Below are 25,344 nucleotides of genomic sequence, written 5' to 3' on the forward strand. Positions count from 1 at the left end.
GTTTTGAAAACTGTGGAATTTAAGTATCTTTACATTTTTCTCTCTACTACTCTTTTTAAAAGTTTAATGACTAAGAAGAAAAGATGTGGGACTAGGACATGATGGCTTAAGTTACAGGTGTAAGCACAACTGGACCTATGTCATTGCCATTCTGTATTAAATTAAGCACCACTTTAATCCTGACCTTAATCCAAAAAGGTAGCATTCCATGTATTTTATAGCCAAAGAGAGTGAGAGGTTCAGAGTGAATAAGTAAACTGCTCAGGGTCTTACATCAAGTAACTGTCAGAGCGTGTACAAAGATTTGTGCACTTTCCATTATACTGCAAGTCAAAAACAAAAGAAACTCAGACCCTGTACTCTTTCAAGGAGTTATATTTTTCCTGAAGAAACATTAATTTCATGAAAATAAATCTGAAAGTGAATCAAAAGTGAACAAGGGAATGACTTCTTTATCAAATATGTGAGCATTCCATGTATCTTGAGAACCAGGAATTCCCTGAGGAATAACAATACAAAAATCCTCAAGAAAATACCAGCAAACTGCTTTAAATAGTACATTAAAATGAAACACATCAAGACCACTAACTACTGGAATTTACTAATGGAGTAAAAGGATGGTATAACATTATAAAAACTGGTTAATAAAATTACATTAAAAAATGAAGGAGCGCTGGGAATACAGTTCAGAGGCGCAGCACCTGCCTGGTATGCGCAAGATACTGAGTTTGATTCCTGGTAACAAAAAAAAAAAAAAAAGAAGGCAAAGAATTATTTGGTCAGGTAAGCTGGTGATCTACACACAAAAACAGGTGACAAGGTTCAATAACTCTTCATGATTAAAACACTCAACTAGAAAAGAGCTAGAAACTATTTCAACTTAGTAAGAGGCCATTTATTAAAAGTCCACAGCCAACATCTCACTCAATTGAGAAAAACTGAAAACTTTTCTTTTAGGACCCAGAACAAAGCAAGGATTCTTCTTTCTGCCCCTTTTATTCAACACAGTATCTAAAAATCTCAGCCCAAACAACTGTATCAGAAAAATGAAATAAAAAGGATCCATACTGGAAAAGTAGAATGATCTGTTTGCAGATGATGACATTTTCTATTCAATAAACTACATTCTATAAAAACAAAATTCTGTTAGAATAAATTAGTTTAACAAAATTGAAGGATATATAAACACAAAAAATGATCAGCTATATTTTATAAATTACAGTGAACAAATCTGAAAATCAAATTAAGAAAACAATTCAATTTACAATGTGAAAAATCATAAAATTGTTAAGAATAAACCTAAGTAAGGTGATAATAAAATCTGTAATCCAAAAACTAATCTGCAGAGGCAACAAAATTCCTATCAAAATCTGAATGGTCTTTATTAAAAAAAAAGAGAAAAACTGATCCTATAATTTACATGGAAACTTAAGGGACCCCAAATATCCAAAAATAATTTTGAAAAACAACAAAATTAAAGGATTCATACTTTCTGATTTCAGAGCCTGTTACAAAGCTAAGGTAGTAATAAAAAAGTGCAGTATTGTCATAAAGACAGTCACATAGTCCAATGATATAGCATGCTCAGAAAAAAAAATACATAAGAGGCCAAATGATCTTCTACAATGATGTTAAAGACTATTCAAAAGGAATTTCCTCCACCAATGGGGGTGACAAAACTATACACAAAAGAATGAAGCTAGACCTTTACTTAATACCATATTACAAATATTAATTCAAAATGGATCCAGAAATACAACTATAAAACTCTTAAAGGTACATTGGTCTTGACAAGGATTTCTTAGCTATGACACTGAAATTGTTTGTTAACAAAAGTATACAGACAAATGTGATGTCAAATTTTTACAATTCTGTGTATCAAAGCACACAATCAACAGTAAAAAGGCAGCTATAAGAATGGGAGAGAGCCGGGTGTGGTGGCTCATGCCTGTAATCCCAGCACTTGGGAGGCTGAGGCAGGAGGATCCATGTGAGTTTGAGACCAGCCTGGGCTACAAAGTGAGTTCAAGGCCAGCCTGAACTGCACAGTGAGACCCTATCTCAAAACGACCAAAAAAAAAAAAAAAAAAAAAAAAAAAAGAATGGGAGAATATATTTACAAAATTTATCTCTGTGGGCCAGGGGTTTATTAGCTCAGCAGCACAAGTGCCTACTTGGCAAATGCAAGGTCATGAGTTCTATCCCCAAAAGCTTATCTTTGAAAAGAGAGTAAGACTGAGAATACACAAAGAACTTAAATTAATCAAAGAAAAAAAATCAAATAACCCAACTAAAAAAAGCATAAACATCCTGGATAGGCAGAATTCCAATAAGATCTGCAAAAGAATTCCAATGAGAATATAAAAAGATGTTCATAACTAATCATCACCAGAACTTGAAATCAAGTCACAATGTTTTTTTTTTAAAAATGATTACTAGGGGCCGGGGATTTAGCTCAGCACCTGCCGGCAAAGCATGAACTTGTGAATTCGATTCCCATTACCAAAACGTAAGCAGATAAAATAAATAAAATGGCTACTATAAAAAAGTGTTGGTGAGGACGCCGAGAACTCAGAAGCTTTGTGCAGTGTTGGTGGGAATGTACAATAGCATAACTGCTACAGAAACATGTGCACACTTACTCGAAAACTTAAAACACACCAATTATCTAAAGTTAGATTTTTTATTTTTTTTTGGTACCGGGGATGGAACTCACAACCTCATGCTTGCTAGGCAGGCGTTTATGCTGCTGAGCTAAATCCCCAGCCCTACACAGCAATTATCTAAATGAGTAATCTCATTTCTGTTTATCTATCCAAAGAAACTGGAAGCAGAGTCTCAAAATGATATTTGCAGGCCCATGCTTATAGAAGAATTATCTGTTACAATCAAAAGGTAGATGCATCCCAAATGTTAATCAATGAATGAACAAGTATGATTTATGTTACACAAAAAATTATTCAGTCTAAAAAAGAAACTCTGTCATGTGCCAGAATACAAGTGTACCCTAAAGATTTTTGCTAATATTTTCTGATTCTATTTATATGAGGTATATAAAGTAGTCAAATTCACAAAATCACAATATAAAGGTTACAGAGACTGGCAGAAGGAAAATAAAAGGAGCTTCCGTTTGATAAGTACAGTTTCAGATTTGCAAGATACCAAAGTTCTGGAGATATTTTACAACAATGTTTGAATTGTACATGTAAAAATAGTTTCAATGGTAATTTTTATGTTTTTATCACAATAAAAAATATTTAAGTTTTAAAAGTTAATGTTTACTGAATTATCTGTTACTTATAAGAGTATTAAATATACACACACACATTTGAAAACAAATCCATTACAACAATGCCTGAGTTTCTGAAAAGTAAATACAAAAAAGAAATATTGTTAAAAACATAGAATCCTCCTTACCGTGGCTTTTCTCTCTTTTCTCTTTGCCTTTCAAAATCTCGTCCTCTGTCCTTTCCATCCCTTGGTTTTTCTTCTATTCTGTCTTTCACTTTATACTTTTCTTTATATTTTTTCCCCAGAGCAATGTCTTCTGGTATAGGAGGGGGTGGACTAGGAGTACGTGGCCCCTTTTTTTTACTTTGGCTGCCTTTTGAATTCCTGAAGGTTACACAAAGCTATAATTACAGGTCTACACATTTCCAAAAGGCTAAATAGATATAACTGCTTTTGTTAAAAAAAAAAAAAAAAAAACAACAACAACAATATTCCTTCCCACTAATTGCCTCTACTATGTGGCTACTACTAGTTACTAATATCCAGGGGGAAACTATCTCATAGATATTTATATATTTATTATATTAATAGTGCTTATTATTGTCACACAACGTTAAAAAGTACAACTGCAAAAAAAAAAGAGATGAAGGAGGAAGAACTTTTAGGAAAAGATATAATACTATAAAACAGCTGCTTACATTAGTTTTTTAGTTTATATGTACAGTATAGAAAAGCAAATGAATAAAGTTCATCTACAATATTATCCCATAATAACTACTGTTAATGTACTTTATATACTTTCACACTTTCATTATGTCCACGTGCTAAAAAGGACCTTTATCTTATATCATATACATATAAAAATCCACACAAAATAAATGAAATACTTAAACATAAAAATTAGAACTATAAAACTCTCAAGAAACTGTAAAGAAAAACTTTGCAACATTGGATTTGGCAATGATTTCTTGGTTATGATTCTTAAGGCATAGGTAAAAGCAAAAATTGACAGACAGACTACATGAAACATAAAAACTGTGCATCAATGGGCAAAATCAAGAGTGAAAAGGCAACCCAGAGAATGAGGAAAAATCCTATTGGCGGCGGGGGTGGTGGTGGTGGTGGTGGTGTCACAACTACTTTATCACTAGAAACAGCTCTTATACTCTCTCTCTCTCTCTCTCCCCCCCTCCACAACACATACATATTAGTGTATTGTATTACGTACTGAACACACACATAGTGTAAACATTTTTCTAAAACAGATTAAGGTAATTTTTGCTATAGACTAAGAATTTCTTTGTACAGTTACTCCTTAACTTTTTAAATCAATTTCATATGGTTTATAAGTTTTGATCATTATGAAAACACTTGCAACTAAAATCTCAAGTTCTATAGAGAACATTCATTTAAATCTCTGAATCTTATTTAAGTATTTCCCAATTCTTTAGATCACGAAATGCCTTTCTAAAACTTAGAAATTTTGCTTTTCACATTTATGTGTTTAATCAAGTTGTAACTGATTTTTAGGTATAACTATCTTTCATTTGATATTTTAACTTTGGTCCTTTGTACAACAAAAACTGACTGGCTCTGCCTCGCTGCTGAAAAAATTTAACTGAATGTAATAACATTTTCTCATCTAAATTACTTTCCCTAACAGCTCTATAGTTATATTTGGCAGCATTCAGTACTGTAGACAATAAGTCCAAGAGAATAGCTCTTTTTTCTATTAGGTCACCTGATTTTGCTGCTGAGATACTTGTTATAGAACACTTCCTTGAAAAAAAGTTCTCATTTAAAAAAAAAAAAAAAAAACCCTGCCAGCATTCGTAAACTGCTCCAATCTGAAATGTCATGTTTTTTTATTCAGCTTCATAAATTTTTATTCCATCACTTCTTCGTGTGACCCACATCGCTTTAAAGTTCTCTTTATCTTATATACAGCTACTGCACCTCTTGGTTCTCTCATGTCAAATTCTTCTATCACTCCCATCTCTCTTCTACACTGCAGTATCATAAACTTGTCTTCAAATTCAGTGATTTTTCTTTCAAGTATCACTCATTCTAGTAATTCTAGATTTGGTAATCTCATTATTCTATTTCAACTTGGATTTTCCTCAAAATATCCTTGTTCAATTTTTTTTTTCAAGATCAACTGCTCTCATCACATCAACGCAATACCCTTGCAAACCATACTAAATTTATGGCTGAATTTATTACTTAAGTTTGTTCCTGATTTTCATATGAACACTTCTGTGTAAGTCATTTGCTGAACATTCAGTTGGGACTGGTTTTTAAAGTGGCTCTTTCTTTTTATACATCTACTGAATTTTCAAAATTCATTCATTTTACTGTCTATTGATATTTATTGATGAAGATTTAAGCCTCAATCCTAGGACTTAACTTTATACTATCTTGGGTTCTCAAGTTTGAAGATTTCTTAAACATCAAACGATAATGGACAGTATAGTCCTGAAAACTGCTGAAAGATTTACAAAAGACAAAAGCATCTAAGTCGATTAGCATTCAGAAAATTTAGCAGTCTTGGTCTCTATTTTATCTCTATTTCTTATTATCACTGATAGGGTCACCCACTGAAGCAAGTAAAAAACTATTAAAATATTAAGACCCAAACTGTTTTCATCTTCACTTTATGTCAACAACCACATTAGCCACACATCTAACTGCCTATTTATGTGATATTTTCTTATGCACCAACAAATAATATCTGTATTTCTAAAAATTTTTCCATTTCAAATATAAAAGCTTGTCAATATTTACCATCTGTATCAAAATTTTTAAAGATAAAAATGAATGTCAGAAATGCCAGCTATCAGGGAAGTAGTACAAGTTTTAAGTTTATCAGTAAATGTTTTCATCCAATCAATATGATAACCTACTTAAGACTAGGTAACTTTTAAATATTATGTACTGCAAATATGTACAAAAAATAAGGAAGGGGATCAAGAGATGGAAGAGTGAGAAAAGAGTAAGGGAAAGAAAAAGCAAGGAAAAAAAAGAAACTAAGATGTATTATGAGATGTATCAATTCCCCATAAGGAATATAAACATTATGCACTGCACACATGTACAAATAAAAAGAAATCATAAAAAATAAACCCTAAGAAAGCATCCCTCTCAAAAAAAGTGTCCTGCTTATCATTTCAGTTGACTTACTAGCACTGGCTGATTTATTCCACTGAATTTTAACTGAAATTCTAGTATTTACTTGCGGTTAATGTATCTTCAAATAGCTTGTTGTACGCCCAGCAATGAAATTAATCTTCTGACATACTCTAGTCAATGTAAACTGTGTAACAAACCAGTATACTTAATTTTTTCTTGGTGTTTTTTAGGCCTTTCTATTTAATTACTAAATTAATACTTCATCAATTATTAAACTAATAGTTCAACATAACAGAATATAGGAAACATAGTTAATCAAGTGGCCAAATATTTACCAAAGGATGTTATTAATAAAGCAGTAAACGAAATTATACCAAAAAGGATGAAACTATTAACATCTAAAATATTATTAAAATTTGCTATGAAGAGACTAAATTTCAAATATGTCAGAAGTAGAAAGGATTAAGATAATGAAGACAAGGTATTTCTGATATGTAGTTTACTGAGGAAATGAGCAGAAGAAAAGTTTTATCATTGGTTGGTCAAGAAGATAAACAACAAGAAGGTGGATCATGTCACTTGGTTCAACTTCTTCCACATCCCTTTACAATACTGACTCGATCCCACGAACAAGGGAAAGGATCAAGTCAACTTTAGTAAACATCTCATTACAATGCAACAGTCTGCAAAAGCACGCAAAAGTGTGCAAGGAGACAGAATAAGAAACTATCAAGATCCCAATTTTCAAGATCCCAATTTAAATTTAATTCAGGTTGCAAAACATATACAACATAGCTGAAATATAATGCAAATGACAATTAATATTAAAAAGGTACAAACAAAATCTGATAGGTACACAAAGGGAACAAAAATTGTGTTCCATAAGGAGAAATTGGAAAACTTATAGAAAAACTTAGAATTTAAGTCAGAGATTGATGGGTTGAGTGTAGAAGACAGCAGATGGGAGGAAAATTGAACAAAAATACAAGTAGAATAAATCAAAGTCTGAACGTTGTTCTGAGGAATATAAACTTCATTCCATAGGATGGAAAACCACAAAGTTTCACAAAGGCGTAAGACTTTTATCAGAATTGTTTTGTTAAGATTTCTGACGGCAACTTTAAGAGAAACTAGGGGAACTAAATGTAAATGTGCATGTTTGTACAGGATTGGACACTATGTAATATAAACAGGATGATGGAATAATCTATGCACAGTAACTAGTGTCTGAATATGGTAAGTGTCTAAAAACCCAAAAGGAGATAATGAGTTTCGTTACAGGTTTAGATAGATAGTTGGCCAACTTACCAAATGTTTTTACTTATTAAAAAAAACCCGGGCTAGAGATTTAGCTCAGCAGCATAAGCACCTGCCTTGCAAGCAGGCGGTCATGAGTTCGATCCCCGGTACCGATAAAAAGTTAAAAAAAAAAAAAAACTCACTGGTTTACGCACTTTAATTAAAATTTAAATATAGTGATACCTCAGTTCACAAATTCAGTTCTCTCCATGATTACAGTCATGAAGTGAACTAGGAACTGAATTAAATTTCTTCACAAGGTCAATATTAAATTTAGCCTGTGAATTTGATTCAGTTCTCATCCAACTAGTCTGCAACCAGAATCAAGTTTATGAACCAAGGTACCACTGTACTACAGAGTAGCATTACATAAAACATTCCTGTTGCTCTATTTTTTTCTCCTTCAATGTAACTACATTAAAATTTATTTCTTCAGCTAGCTATCATAAAATTTCTAAATAATATATTGGCTATTAGGTATATACTAAATTATAATCTTCATATGTACACAAAGATGACAATGTTCACTATGTATAGATCATAATAGCTAATAATGAAAACAACATAAATGTTCAGCAATACAAAAGTAACATGTAACAAATATTAGTGAATCAAGGCTACATGTATCATTACAAAGATGTACAAAAATATTAAAATGAAAAAGCAAGTTGTATAAGGAAAGTTATATATTTGTATTATAATTAGATGAGAACAATATTATGTTTGCAAAACAGTACATTTAATGGAATTATAAATATTTAAGCACACATACCATAAACACCAAATTCAAAAGGAAAGAACAAACTCTAAAGCATAAGTGCATTTGCCAGAAGAGTTCCCTACAGGTTTAATGTTTTTTAAGGAAGATAAAAAGCACAGTAAATACTAACTATACTAAAAGCAGGCTTCTATAATCAACTAAGTAGCAATTGTTCTTTAATAACCTTCGAGAAAAAAACTACTGACACTATCACCCTACTGACCTCTGCTGGTCCAACAGGGGAGAAGACACTGCAGATGTCTTCCTATCTTTCTTGCCAGCTGAAGACGATTTGGGGCTTGACTTTCGCTTTGGAGATTTGCTAGACTTTCTTAAAGAAGGTGATGGAGACAATTTTGATCTAATCACTTCTGGTGAAACCTTTCAAAAGAATTCAGTAGTCAATTCAGGAACTCATTCATTCATGGTACAACACAGTATACATCTTAAAATTATGAAAAAGAACTTAATTTTAAAAATTAAATACTACTGTAGTCATCAGCTATTGACAGTAGTCTAATCCATGTTTCTACTTTTTGTTTGTTTGGTACAGGTGATCGAATTCAGGACCTTGTGCTTGCCAGGCAGGCGCTTATGCCACTGAGCTATATCCCCAAACCCCTAACCCACACTTCTAACCAGTATGATAATTAACTGCCCTAAGATACAACAGTATCAAGAAAGCAGACTAAAAATGATGAAATTTCCCCCATTCGACCCAGCTATTCCTCTTCTAGGCATATTCCCAGAACTGAAAACATCATACCACAGTGATATATGTGCACCCATGTTTACAGCAGCACAATTTGTAATAGCCAGATCTTGGAAACAACCTAAGTGTCCATCAACTGAGGAATGGATAAAAATGTTGTGGTATTTTTATACAATGGAGTACTACTCAGCTATAAAGAATGATCACATTGAGATATTTACTAATAAGTGGGCGCAACTTGAGACCATATTCATAAAATCAAACTCACATGTATAAATACTGAATAGTTTCCCTAGTGTAAGAAATAGTAAGAGTTTATGATAATCATGATTTCCCATTACATTGTTCTGAAACCTCATAATGATCGCATTGGTTGATTATAATGGGTTTTTCCTTGTTTGCCTGATTTTATTAACTGTGATGGTATGAACAGCTAATTTGAGGGAAACAAGTCATTATAATAGCCAGTACTGGTATAATATCATCTTACTCTGAAGTCCTACCATGCTTTTGCTCTTCTGTTTCCATTGGCTCTATCATGTTGTACCTTATTGGACTGTATTACACGTGAAAATATAAACAAATTCTCTATGGAAGATAAGATAATATAGTAGCCATTGTTTGTTTTCTGTTATTTGGTTCTGAATGCCCTGTGATACTCTCATTCTCTTGAATGTTTTTATACTATTTTGTTATGTTTGATATTATTGTATATGAAGTATACTCAACTACTTCAAAGAAAGTGACATTGTGGTAGTTACTACTGTTAATTACGGGTTGTCTCCTAGTGAAATTCTGTGTTGCTTACATTGTACTATTCTGATCTATTTTGTTATGTCCTGTTTTGTCTTAATCTCTTTAAAATAAAATTTAAAAAATGATATTTCAAAATTTCCCAAAATATACAAATTATATTCAAATGAATTTTGATATCTATACCTTAGAAATGTGAACAAGGTATTATTGTAATAATAGCATGGATCTGAAACACATATTGATTCAGCCCCCATAATAGCTGGTGATTCCCTGCAACAGAGCTTCAGTTTTATTCAACAGCAAAGTATTTCCTATTATCTAACAGATTAATATGAAGCTTAAATGATTAACACATACAGAATTGCTGATATACAATGAGTTGATCTTAGTATAATTTAAGATGCAGCTAGCGATTTAGATGTAGCGATTTCTGTGATCAATTTCCATGCTGATAGTAATTATTAACATATTTATTGCAATGAATGGATACCTCTTTTTTAATGATAATTTCTTCTCTCTTCTCCATATTTTCTTGTTCCAACTTCATTAATTCCCTCTGTATCTTTTGGCGCTTCATTTCCAATGACAACTCATGAACATAATCATAATTAATATCTCCATTGTCAGAATCTTTAAAATAAAAATTGCATTACTTGCCAGAAATTATAATTATCTACACAAAATTACAGTTTTTCTAATTTTATATACAAATTTAAATGACTTTAATTAAAACACACTTTTGAAAAATAAAGGAAATATTGTATCTATAAAGAATTCAATCACCATGGTTGGTTTCTTTATGAAAAGCCCTACATTTTTAAAGATTGCAAGTTTTCTAAAAGTGACTCAGAGTTGTCTGAAGGTTGGACTTTTCATCAGAAGCTGAGATTTTAAAGCTTGCAATTAAGGTGGAGGATGTAGGTTCAGTTACACCTTCTGATGCATGTATGGCTCCCAGAACCACAAAGGAAAGAAGGGAAGGAGGGCTGCAGAACGTGTGATTATTTCCTTGATTTACTTAAAAATTCATCAATAAAGTGAGGTTATATGAGGTGTGCAATATTACTTCTGTGTCATCGTGACACAACTCATTTATATCTAAAGCTAAAATTAACTAATTTTAATACTCATGTATACATACACACTAATTTCTCAAGGATTTTTAACATGTTCACTTCAATCAACTTATTCTATTTCTTTAAATGAGGCTGGACACAGTGGCACATGCACAGGCAGCACAGGCAGGAAGATCAGTACAAGTTCAATGTCAGCCCAAGCTACATAGTGAGTTCAAGGCCAGCCTGAACTACACAGTGAGACCCTGTCTCAAAAATAAAATAAAATACTCATCTTAATGGATCTGCTGCCCTCTTATCATTATCCAATCTTTTCTGATGAAAATGATAAAAGACTGATGAAGAGGCAAGGAGGAGAAAGAAGAATAGTAAGAAGATCTATTTTATTACAACACAGGTAACTTTTCCATGGCTACTGGCACTCCACCCCTCACCTGCATGTGACATAAATGCCTAGGAGCCTGGAGGAGGAACTGACAGCGATGTCTACTCTAACCAATAACCATGGTGTGTTTGACTGACTACAAACGGAAGTGCCTTATCAAGCTATACTTTCAGTACTTCCTTAATCGGAGGTAAAGAAAATGACAAAACTAAAAAATAATAAAGACAAACAGTCTTGTTTAATTAAAGAATTGGGAAATAAAAGAACAGAGACATCATTGTCAGGAACACTTCAAATACAATAGAATGCAACTGTCTATTTGTGCTTTGGGACTGAGCTATAGATTTCATTATCTGTATGTTCAAACTTGATAATTAATTTTATGCTAGACAATATTTCAGTAAATTACAAAAAAGGCTGAATCATGGTTTTCAATCAGAAAACAATCACTAAATACTTAAGGGTACACAGTTTTTACTAGATGATGTAATTAAATGATTAGCTATTTCTAGTTACTATTACTATATCATACTCCACTGGGACACTTCGTTTCAGTGAATAAAATAACTCAATGATTTGGCTTGACTGTTCTTTAAATAAAACTGTATAATCAAGTATCTGAATAAAACAAAAAATAATTTTGAAGGTTTCATCAGTGATGCCTTAGCAACCAAAAAACTGCTATCTGGAAATATCAGTACAGGACACAGATAAGAAATGAGAAGATGACTTTCAGTCTCAATTGCCAACTACCTGAGCAAGAGAAGCCTGAGCAGATAAAATATATGTCAAAATCAATGTTCAACAGGCAATATATTTTGCTATGAGGAAAAGCTCCTGCAACCTTACTCAGAAAGTACTTATTTTATGCATATGTTTTAATCAAAACTCACATGTTTTCCTACTCTATAAAAGAAGAAATGGCACAACATACAGAGGTGGGCATGGTGGCACATGCTTGTAATCTGATCACTACACAGACTGAGGTAGGAATATCCCAAGTATGGTTCTCACTAGGACAACTTAGTGAGAACCTGTCTCAAAATAAAAAGGACTGGGGATATATCTCAGTGGTAGAACACTGTTATTTCTACAATTTCCCTATGAATACTGATTCATAAAAATGATTCTAACTCAATGGGAAACCAAGAAGCATGATAGTAATATACTAGTGGTATACTGAATAAGATAGATTTTAAAAATGTATAACAAAAATATATGCAACACATAAAGAATGGTTGACATACGAATAAAAAATTCTTACCAACTGAGAAAAGAATGGGCAAAGGACATGAAAAGCAATTCATAAGTAACAAAACTATAAACAGTATATAATGTATCATGGAGACTTCTTTTTCCACTAAGTTTCACAGAAAGGACATGTTCATTTTTTAGTACTGGCAATGTTAACTAGTACCCCTATCCATAAAATCATCTGTTAATATAGGTAAAAAGCCTTGGGAACATTCACATCCTTTAATATAACTTTACTTCTTAAGCAAAAATTTATTACATGAAAATAATCACAGATGTAAGAAATCTTATTACAAGGATTACATAGTATAAATATTTGAATACTTTCTTTTGTTTGTACTTACAATGCATGTTCACCGTGTTCACCATTAAAAATGATTCTGAGTACAAAGTAAAATATGAAATTCCTTATATTCCTCCAACTGCCATCCTCATTGCAATGCTATAATACTACTAAAAGTACAGTGCTGCATGCACTAAAAATCCTGACAGCTTCCTCATTAAAAACAAGGAACTGGAACTACAGTGTCCCTATGCACAAGATTTTTGTTTCACACAGAGCTCAATCTTCAATTTAACATCAGCAAAGTATTTCATAGCATGACTATAAATTAACTTATTTGAGCAGTTCCTTTGTTTTGATAAGACATGATTTGTTTCAACACTGTGCTTCTAGAAACAACACTTCAATAAACATTTTGATACCTGTATTTCCTGTACAGTACGGCTAAGCATTTATTGGTCCTTTTTGTTTCACATGCATACACCTTTAGTCCATTTTCTACCTGGATTTCCTTTTCATGAATTTGAGGGAAGTCATTACATGCTTCTATCTTTTTAAACACATATATATACTAACAATATATATATGTACAAGTACTTTCTTCTACTCTATTATGTATCTTTAACTACTACATTTAATTATCGGAAGTTTCTAACTTTTACGCAATCAGATCTTCTGTAGTTTTTAGATTTCATACTTTATAGGAAGGTGGACCTGCCTCCAAGATTACCAAAATATTTTCATACATTTTCTCTTATTGTAGTGATACTTTTGTTTATTCCTGAAGGCAATGAAAAATTAGACAATTACAAACAAGAGAACAAAATGAACTAATTTTTTCTTTTCATATTCTGCAACTCAAAGAATAGGAGAAGATACCTGCAATATACATATTTCATAACATGAGTGCCTCGGATAGACACTGAATACCATATAATCAACAAAAAACTGATAATGTAATAGAAGAACAGGCAAAAGTTTGGAACAGAGTTTGAAAAATGGCTTATACTATCACCAATAAATATATGAAACTTTTTGAATTCATTAAAAAACTGCAAACTAAAACCAGTATAGATACCGCTACACACTTGTCAAAGGGTAAAATTAAAAGGGGGGAACAACATATGGTTAATTGGTGTATTTTATGATATGCCATTATCTACTATAGGTGGAGACATACATATTTCAAAGCTCAGCAATTCACTTTGAGGCATAAACTCAAGAAAAAACAGGTATATTTTCATTAAAAGATATTAAAGAATAGTAATATCACCTTATTCGTAATAGTCCCAAGTTGAAAATTACATATTCCCCAACAACAGGATGGATAAATTATGGTACACTCATAAAATCAAATACTATTCTTATATAGCAGTAAGAATTAATTAACTCTGTATTTATATATGAGTGGATCTCATATGCCTAATGAAAGAAGCTGCCAAGAAAAGGGGACACTACTGCAGATTTATTTATAGGTACAGCATATACTTTAGTAAAAAAACAGCTTTTAAGAAAAGTTTATTCTAGCTTTTGGGAATGAATTAAGGGGCAACATAAAGCAACAGATGGAATTAGGAAGTTATTCTGGTAAAATAATGCAAAAGCAATAAACATGTATTTTAAAACTTAGAATATCAGTGATGAACTAAAAGAAAGAGATGGTTTTCAAAGGCATTTTCTAGGCAGAAATATCAAAATGCTCAAAATACGTAGATGAAAGGGAAGGAGTATCAACAACAGCACTCAGTCTTAGGGACCAGGTAAGAGGGCAGTACTCTTAAATATGAAACTCAGATAGAGATGTCCAGTTGATGATTGCTAACTCTTTCAATCTGGATTTCAACTAAAAGTTTCAGATTCAGAGTAATTAACATAGAAGTGAATGTGGCATTGGGATCATCTAGAAGAAAAAAATAAGAGTATAAAAAGGTGGTAGGCGGGGCTGGAGATTTAGCTCAGCGGCATAAGCACCTGCCTTGCAAGCAGGTGGTCGTGAGTTCGATCGCTGGTACCAGAAAAAAGGAAAGGAAAAAAAACAAAATTATACACACAAAAAAAGGTGGTAGGCAAAAGGTAAACAACCAAGCTGCAGCAGCTATTCCCATATACACATAGTTCTCCAAGACTGATATAAGGATTCCTAGGGACTCCCTTAGACAACTTTGAGAATTTTCAAAGTTCATAACTACCTTTATAGTAGTATTACGTTATTTGTGTGGTTTACTTACTAATTTTCTCCTGAATATACGGCTAATTTTTCCAAAAGATACATTATTTTCAAGAGACTAAATCAGAAGCAGACATGAAAATCTAGCTGTTTCTCTTAAGTCAGATATTAAAATAACTTGCAAAAACATTCAAAGCATTATCACTTCTTAAATTTTCTTTTACCATGAAAAGTAGCTACTTTTCATAAAAATATGCATTGGGTTTATTATTGTCACTGTCAGATGAGTTAATAATAAATAGCTTTTAGATTTCAGATTCAATTTCTAACCTGATAATTACTGAAAAATATAATCCATAAAGAGAAAATGTCTTAGCAGGGATAATGATACATGCTTATAATCCTGGTAGTCCGGCAGGATAAGGTAAGAAGATACCAAGTTAGAATCTAGCCTGGACAACTTAACAAGACCATGTCTTGAGATAAAAAATAAAGGACTGTTGATGCATCTCTGTACAAAGGCTTTAGCCAGGTTCAATCTCCATTACTGGAAAAAGAATAAAAAAATAAATTTAAAAGAGAAGTAGAAGGTGGTGGAAGACGAGAGCTCTTTGGGGTCTTTATAGAATACAAATATATCCTAGAACTAAAAAGCTGAAGAAACACTACTATATACTAATTCTTCCTGAGTTCAGCTAAAATGGCTACTCACTTTATATTGACAAATATAAAGTAAGTTTATTAACCAGTTTATCTTACTATTCATGCACAGAGATAATTAATATGCTTCAAAATTCCTTCAGTAGACAACTTAAAATATACAAATGCATAAAATTAAAGCCTGTGAGTTTTAACCAAAAGAAAAACAAGAAACCACCATGTGATATCTTAATATGTAAAACTATTAAAGATATTTACATTCAGAAAACTTTACCTATAGAAAGATTCCTATAATAGAATCACTTTAGATACATACGGAAAGATACTCAAGTATAAAGTCTTAGAGATCATCCAGGACACAAGAAGTCTCTATATAAGATAGAAGGGCTTGAACAGTAGAACAGAAAACTGGACTGTCAAATATAGAAGCCAAAAGAAAGAATGTTTTCTAAGGCAGGAGTTCTGAGCTGTGTCAAACGCTGCAGAAAAGTCTTTATCACTTATGGTAAAGACAAATACAAATCTATTTATTCAGTGAGAGTAAAGCTGTGAAAGCAACTGCAGAGGAGGTTTTGTGGAGAAGTGGATCAGAAGACTCAGGTAAAAGAGCAGAGACAGTAATATATAGATAAACTCTGAAGAATTTAGCTTGTAAGTGGTGATAAAGAGGGTGTCAGCCAAAACCAACATGGGGAAAAGAAACAATGGACATAAAAAATTGTGAAAAGAATATACAGTAAATGCACAAATTGCTGAAGTATAAGAAATCATATTTAGAATACAGTACCAGGGAATGTATTGATTTTATAAGGCACAAAACAGGGAAGTTTCCCTGTGTCTCCCTCTTAAAGGTTCTTTCCAAGAAATATATATACACACATAGATGAGTGTATTTTTAAAAATTACGCAAGGTGGCAAGTTCTTATAATACAAAACATTTTAATTTCACTCACTCCTGCACAATAATGAGGAAAATAAATACCATAATATATTAATTCATGACTCAACTAATTATCAAAGGAACAACACAACTGCCTTTACTGAAATTGTGTAAATGAGGTATTGGACTGGATTACAATATACTGATGAATTAATCATAAGGAAGTTTTTTATTTTTCTTAGAAACAACTTTTTAACATAGCACTATCCAAAGAATAGAACAGATTTCCTTAATACCACTGGTATTTCAATTAGTAGAGATAAGAATACTTCTCAGATCCTGGTCTATATACATCTTCAGAGATCATTCTGAAATACAGCAATATGTATTTCAGGCATGTAAATTCTTGGTTCTCAGTCATAAGATCTCAACTTGGCCATGTGCTCAGTAACGTGTAACTAGATGGGCACTGTTACATTCCAAATGAAGTTTATTTGCAAAACAACAGGTGATAATCCATATTCTGCTGTTTTCTAGGCTCTGATCTAAATTCTCAGCTTATCACTGAAAAACAAGTGCTGATTTTCTAAAATAACTCTTTTACCTTTGTAATCAATAAGCAGAATAATAATGGTGTAAGTTGCATATTTAATACATTTAACATATGTTGAATTTCCTATCTTAGTAACTGGTGGTATAAGGTTAGACTGCACCTTCCAGAACATCAAAGAAGTAGAGAAAATAGAACATTCACAATGTAGAAAACAAATGGTTGTCTCTTAAGATAACGACTCAAAAATCATTTTGCTGACTTCATGAATACATCCCAGGATTCAATTATCACCTGACTTGTTTTCCCTGAAAAATAAAAGTCAGCAATTTCTTGGGAATAGTTTTCTCAGGCATTTAAGTCTGAAAAATTCCATTTTAAGTATTTTGTGTAAAATAACACAAATTTAGATTTGATATTTTAACTTTAATACTGAAGAATCTAAAATTTTACAAATGTAATAAATTCCCAAAGAAATATTATACAGCAAAGTTCTAGAGAGAAAACAAGTGGAGAAGTTGAAATATGCAGCACAAACCTCTTTTTCTGCCTTTGTACTGCTATTATATGCCAGCTTCTGCGTTACAACACAGAAGTAGGATAATAGATAGTTCTGAAACAATAGAAAGATCACAGTTTTAAAGTCTTCAGAGTGAATTATCAAGAACTGATCAGATAATCAAAGATCTTGAAACTTACCATCTCTATTCGTTTCCCATTCTACATTTTCTTCTTCACTTTCTGGAGTTCTCTCCTTAGTGATTTTTATATCTTCCTTTTCCCTGTGTCTCCCCCTTGAAGATTCTTTCTAAGAAGTATATATATACACATGGATGAGTATATTTTTAAAAATCATGTAAGGTGGCAAGTTATTATAATACAAAACATTTTAATTTCACTCATTTTTGTTTCAAATAATGAAATTTGTAAATAGTCATTTATAAGCAGCACAAATGACAAATTCTAATGCAGCACTACAATGAAAAATTATAGTATGTTTACTTCACTAAGAAACAGCAATATGGTAAATGGAAGACGTAAGATTTAAAAAAGACAGCACATCTTAATACCTTAATATGTATTTGACATTATTAACATATTCAGTTCCTATGTAAAAACCCTGGGGAAAAGACAGTTTAAAACAGATAAAATATGCTGGGCATGGTGGGGTATGACTGTAATCCCTGCACTCAGGAGGCTGAGGCAAAAAAATCCTCATGAGTTCAAAGTCTGTCTAAACTACACAGCAAGACCCTATCAAGAAAACAAAACAAAACAAACAAACAAAAAACCACAATACAATGAAAAGATCTGTAAGTGACATATTTAAAAACAAGAGTTCTATAGAAAACCTCTAAAAACTAACTGATCTAAGGAATTTCCTACATGATTACGAATAAATTTAACCTCATTTAATAAAAAAGACACTTTACCAATTAGTCCTAAATAATGTAATTTAAAAAAACAAGATTTACACTTTATTCAAAGGTAAGCCATGTTCTATATATTCAAAACAGGACAATAATTACTCATCTTATAAAATTCATTTGAATACTGTTATATATGATTTGAAACCACATTTTATTAGATGGTGAGAAAATCAAGTAAACAGTGTCATATAACTGTTACCTTTCCGTCACAGTGAAATTCTCACTTTTGTTTACAATTTGATTTTTAGAAATTTTTAATTAACTAATTATTTGTTTGTTTTGGTACTGCGAATTGAACTCAGGACCTTGTACTTGCCAGGCAGGCAATGTGCCACTGAGCTATAGCCCCAGCCTCATTCACAATACTATCAAATACTTAAATACTATCAAAGAAAAATGGAAATTGAAGAGCTATCATATATCTCATAAAACTTTTGAATATATATTAGTATGTGCTCATACCATAAATATTTTATAGGAAGTTATCTACAAATATTTGAATGAAATACTGTGTTTTCTGGCTGAAGTATCACATAGTATACAACTACAAGTTTAAGTGAAAAGGATTTCGGAGCAGCAGTGCCACTGCTACACGAGACAAAATAATCTGCAATACCAAACAAAGATTAATGTTTTTTGTAATACTTTGTCATCTCACTTCAAACATAATCTATTATTTTAATAACATTAGGAAGGTCTAGCTTTTTAAAAAGAATATATTTCATTTTTTCTTCTTCAACAATCTTATTGTTTAGGCATGTTATTCATATGTCAATACAATTATTTCTCTTTTCTCTATATTCAAATGATAGGCTCTGGCTTTTTTGTCACATATGGTATATCACAGTCCTATATTTCTTGAATAGAATGGGTTTTCATCTTATATCTCTTAAATCCAAAAGCATTAATTAGAAATATAATCTTCTATTTCATTATATATATATTTTTATATTTTTTTCCTTTTGGTACCAGGGATCAAACTCTTGGCCTTGTGCTTGCCAGGCAGGTGCTTATGCCTGAGCTAAATCCCCAGCCCTCATTATGTATTCTTATTTTACTCATTTTACTCATCACTGAAACAAAATAATGAAAACCACAACTTAAAGGTGAGGTTTATTTTGGCCCTTAATTTTAGTGCATAGTAGGCATTGTAATAATGCATACTAGTAGTACATAGTGTTTCCAAGGCAGGAAGAAATGGTGGAAGTGCCTAGATTGAGGAAAGCTGCTGACACCATGGTAGGCAGGAAGCAGAGAGACAAGGGAGGAAACAGGGCAGACATCCGTTTCGAGGACATGCCCCAATGACCCACTTCTTATAGACCCTACCTCCTAACAGCAAGTCAGCCATAGCACTCATTATCCATCTTCTTTCAAAACCCCACCTATGAGTGCCTAAAGTTCTTGGGGGACAATTAGATATAAACCACAGCAATTCTAATATTAGTCATCTTGGAACTTACAAGGGCTGATCAAAACATATGGTGTGTGCTTAACTAAAAAAATTACAGAAAAAGACAGATGGTCATTAATGCTCCTGAAAGTAATACCCACACTTTGAACATACTTATCACTTTCTGAAGGAGCTGCGTAAGTCCTCTTTCAGGAGTGTCTTTAGTATGCTCAAAAATACTACAAATGTTGCTGCTGAGTGCCTTCCAATGAAAAGGCAAACTTGTAAAAACGTTACAGTGTACCTTCATACACATTATTCACTGGATGTGGCATTATGTAATTTCTGGCTGCTTTCCAAAGTCAAAATGATCATGAAAAGTAAATATTTTGAATAAATCCAGTGCAATAAAGCAGCCACAACAGTGCAATTAAAGATATTCACAAAAAACTAGAACTGCCATAAAAACTAGCAAAATGATGGTGTAGATGCGATGAAGGAGCAGGGAGTTCTCAGGAGGATTAGCCTTTTAGTATAATGCATTTTTAAAATTTAAACATTTATATTATTTTTCTATTATACTATATGTACATGTTAAAGTATGCATTAAAGAACCACAGTATTTTAGCCATAAACCATGAGATCAGATATTTCAGAACTTTTTAAACCTCAAAGTTCAGTAAGTACCCCACAGTACTATTGCATCAGCAGCCACCTGCAATTAAACATAACTTTTTTGTACCAATATAGTAATTTACCAACTTGGTAAAGACTGTAATCAGATCATTTCCAGATCAAGATTTGCTGCCAAATAAGTCAATACTTAAAAGATAATGTTTGATCTCAGGGTTCTTGGATTTCAGAAATACAATAAATAACTGTGAACTTCTGTTTTGTTTTGTTATTGGTGATTGAACCCAGTGCCTTTATACTGAGCTATATCCTCAGCCCCACCCACTTTGGATTACTTTCATTTTGAGGTAGTGTCTCACGAAGTCTATGTTCCCAGGCTGGGCTGGAATTTGTGATCCTCCTGCCTCATCCTCTCAAAAGTGCCAAGATTGCAGGCATACAACATCATGTTCAACTGATTATGGACTTATAACTTACTTTTGTTTGTACTTTATATTCATGTATCATGATCATTATATGTGTGTGTGCAGATTACGTTCAGTATGAATTTCATTTTAATTAGTAAGGAGGCATTAAAAAGAATCTGATGTAAAAAGGAAATACAGAGGATAACGCAAGTTGAGTCAGTATTGAAATATAATCCAACCTCTTGTAGAAAATTTTTTCATATTTATGTAGGTATGGAAGTCCTCTACTAGAACAATTTGGCAGGATAAATTTAGCTCCCAAAGTCTATGCCGACAACATTCAACTATCAAACCCTTCACTCTCATTTCTTTAAAGTTTTAATTATTAAACAATTCTTGCCTATACTGCTCCAGGATTTCTACTAATCTCTGGACTTATGGGGAAGAAGAAGAAAGCCATACTAAAAGCCAAAGGTACCCAATATGTTTATGCTTAACAAGCACCCATATTTCACGATTTTCACACCTTTCAATTGTTTTCCCATCTTCTATGCACTAATTTACCAATATACTTCAACACACGATATCCAAAATTGATCTTACCAGAGACAGGAAGACTACGTAAGATGCAAATTCTTCCCAAATTGTTTTGCACATTAAATTCTATCTTCACTTTAATCCCAGCATGCTGATTTTAAAGGAGACCCACAATAGACAATGAAATTCTAAAGATCCAAGTCAGAAAACACACTACCTCACGACTTCTACAAAGCTAGAATGATCAAGACAACCTAGTAGCAGTGGAAATAATGACAAATATATCAGAGAAATAGCATAGGGAGCTGAAATATATTCACATGGACATAGTCAACTGATCTTTGACATGAGAACAAAGACAAATCAAATGGACAAAGAACAGTCTTTCTACAAATGAAGCTAGAACACTGGACATCAAAACATAAAAAAAAAAAAAAAAGAATCTAGGTACAGACCTTATATCTGTCCCCAAAATTAACTCTTAATGGACATAGGTGCAGACTTCATATCCTTCACAAAAACTAACTCTAAATGGACAGTGTGTCAAAGACCTAAATACATACTTTGCCAAAAAAAATACAGATACACATATGAAAGAAAAGATGTTCATCAAAATGTTATTAAGAAAATAACACACAAAACAACAAGAGATACCACTACACACCTAACTGAATAGCCTAAACTCGACTCACTCACAACACCAAATGCAGTTAGCTGTGGAGTAGTAAGAACATATTCAGTGACAGAAGGGATGCAAAATGACACAGCCAGTTTGGAAAGGCTTGGCAGAATTTCTACAAAACTAAAAATACTCTTCTCATGCAATCCAGTAACAATACTTGGTATTTACATAAGAGTTGAAAATTACATCCTCAAAGAAATCCTGCCAATAAAATATCTATTGTAGCCTTGTTCATAACTGTCAAAACCTGAAAGTAACCAACATGTCCTTCAGTAAGCAAATGGATAAATAAACTGAATGGCAAAACTCTAGTATAGACTTTGTACAATAATGATTTGCCAACAAAGGCTCACTTGTCACTATAAATTCATCACTGCCGAATGAGATATTAGTAAGTGGAAGAGTTGTATGTGTGTGGAAGACAGGGCACATGGCAGATCTCTGTACCTTCAACTCAATTTTGCTAAGAACCTAAAACTATCCTAAAAAATAACTTATTAGTAAAAGAAGACAAAGGAAATCACCTATAGTTGATACCATAAACAAAAGGTTGCTACAGGTTGAGTATCACTATTATAAAAATCTGAAATTTGAAATGCTTCAAAATCAGAAATTTTTTTAAGCACCAACATACTACATGTGAGAAATTCCACACCTGATCTTGTGTGACAGTCAGTGTAAACAAAGGTGCACAAAGAAGTACTTGTAAAATTACCCTTGGGTTTCATATACCTTAAAACATTAAAAAAAATTCATGTTTAGACAGCAGTCCTACTCCCAATGCATTTCATGTATATGCAAAGCAGGTGCTTTGAATGTATAAGGACTTGGGTTCAAGCCCTAGCACTGAAAAAAAAATTTACAGAAGTTTCCACATAGCTTAAATTACAAAGACACTACTATATATACAATTCAAAGACTTACACTGAAAGACTAATATGGGACAACTGGATATCTACAAGTAATGAAATTTAGACTTCTGCCATAAATAAAAATTAGCTCAAAATGTATCTGACGTTAATATCTGAAACTATAAAATTTTTTTAAGGAAACATACAGATCTTTGTGAGTTTGGATTAGAAAAGTTTTTTAAATGATACCAGAACCACAGCAATAATAAAAATATAGGTAAATTGGATTTCATCATATTAAAAACATGTGCTTTAGGGATCAAGAATGTGAAGATAGTTGAGTTTGATGACAAATTCCATTAGTCTCAACTACTCAGGAGGCTGAAGCAGGAGGATCACTTATGCCCTGGACTTCAGGGCCAGCTGGGTAACAAAACAAAGCCTCTTCTTGAAAAGGAAAGGATAAGAAAGGTCAGAACAGTAGAGGAGAGAGGAGGGGACAAAAGAATATCAAAGTACTGAATGACAGAAAATATGTGCAAGTCATATAAATAGTGGGGGACATGCACCTAAATTTTAAAGAACTCTTTTTTTTTGGTCTTTTTCATTTTTATCGGTACCAGGGATCGAACTCATGACTGCCTGCTTGCAAGGCAGGTGCTTACGCCACTGAGCTAAACCCCCAGCCCCAAGAACTCTTAAAACTCAGTAATAAAGACAACTCAATACTGTGGGCAAAAGATCCCCAAAGATGTTCGTGTTCAAATAGTCATTATTATATGAAAAGGTGGTCTATAGCATTAGCTATCTGAGAAATGCAAATCAAAACTACAATTACTGTACATTATCATTTCATGCTTCTAAGGATGGTTAAAATCAAAAAGTTAACAGTAAGTGTAAGGATGTGGAGAAACTAGAAGTCTTATATTCTGCTATCAAGAATGTAAAACGGTATAGCCCCTTAATAAATGAGTCTAGTAGGCCCTCAAGAGGTTAAACATACAGTTATACAGTTACAACATGATTCAGCAATTCTACTCAATACAAACCCAAGAGAAATAACAATGTAGGTCCACACAAACTGTTATACATAAATGTTTACAGCTGCATTATACATAAGAGGCAAGAGAGGTAACAGTCCAAATATTCATCAACTGAAGAATGAACCAATAAATTATGATCTATCCATACAATGTAACGTTATTTAGCAAAAACAAAGAACGAAAGGAAGCTCATCACAAAAGGTCACATATTACATTATTCCATTTATGTGAAATGTCTAACATAAGCAAATCTAACAAAGAGAAAGGGGTTTAGTAGTTGCCTACATCTGGTGGTCAATAGGAAAACACAACAGTGCCTCCCCAAAAGGATGCGTTTCTTTATGAAGTAACAAAAACGATTGTGTTGACAGCTGTGTGACTGCCAATATCCTAAAGAAAACAGTGATGTGTACAATTTAAATGAATACAGTGTATGGTATATGAACTATCTCAATAAATCTCAAACACAGCATGTAAGTATGATAAATTTTTTGGGAAAAACAAAGGTCTAGGAATGATTTCCACTCCTAACAAACATTTCTTTTCTTTTGTTCAGTGCATTTCATCATAAATTGTGTATCTTTTTATTTTATTGTCAACAAATTCACAGCTAAATTTTGTGCTGCTATGTCTACTGCTGTCTTTAACCTAAGTTTTCTAATTCAGTTATTGTTTCCAATGCTTTGCTTTCACTGTTTTAGTGCCTAAGTGTTCTATTGCAAGTCACTTCAATCTTTACCGGAAGTAAAGTATGATGGATAGCTAAATTCTGAAAATTTAAAGAGTATACTGAGATACTCATGATCCCTACTATAGCATAGAAAACCTATAAATTCAGCTTAAGCACTGTCTATCAGTCCCTTTCATCATAGGATACTATAGCACCTCAGTGTGTATTTACCACACACTCAGCATATAACATACTTAAAATTCAACCTAAGAACAAATCACTACTGAAATTTAACTAGTTTTAGGGAATTCATTCCTTACTCTAACGGGTGAAGATGATTCCTCTGTATTTCGTTTCTGGGGCTCACCATCCACATCCTGGCGTTTGTTCTTCATTCTTTCTCTGAGATCCCCTGTAGGTCTTTCTGGTGACCTTTGAATCAAAATACAACATAAAGTACAAAACAAAACAAAAGTCTCTATTTATATAACATCTCACAAGAATATATTTATAGGAAAACTTCATAAACTTCAACTAACTATGCTTTGCCCCTAAA

The 25,344-nt window shown here is 32.6% G+C and overlaps 1 protein-coding gene across 3 annotated transcripts in view; it reads right to left on the reverse strand.

Moving 5' to 3' along the window:
• Nucleotides 1-25,344, reverse strand: part of Zc3h13 (zinc finger CCCH-type containing 13) — a 76,962-nt gene that overhangs the window by 39,870 nt on the left and 11,748 nt on the right. The window contains exons 4-8 of one of the 3 annotated variants that reach the window (XM_003477477.5): nt 25,109-25,220; nt 17,842-17,950; nt 10,378-10,517; nt 8,643-8,800; nt 3,418-3,615 (exon numbers count right to left, since the gene is read on the reverse strand). In XM_003477477.5, the coding sequence (XP_003477525.1) occupies nt 3,418-3,615; nt 8,643-8,800; nt 10,378-10,517; nt 17,842-17,950; nt 25,109-25,220 (717 nt within the window). Of the gene's footprint in view, nt 1-3,417; nt 3,616-8,642; nt 8,801-10,377; nt 10,518-17,680; nt 17,733-17,841; nt 17,951-25,108; nt 25,221-25,344 lie in introns of those variants that run through there. The other 2 variants (XM_063232761.1, XM_063232762.1) reach the window with 2 other exon arrangements.

The sequence above is a fragment of the Cavia porcellus genome, unplaced genomic scaffold (genome assembly GCF_034190915.1).
Source record: "Cavia porcellus strain 051 isolate PalLab524CR breed Dunkin Hartley unplaced genomic scaffold, mCavPor4.1 scaffold_21, whole genome shotgun sequence".
Classification (NCBI taxonomy): Eukaryota; Metazoa; Chordata; class Mammalia; order Rodentia; family Caviidae; genus Cavia; species Cavia porcellus.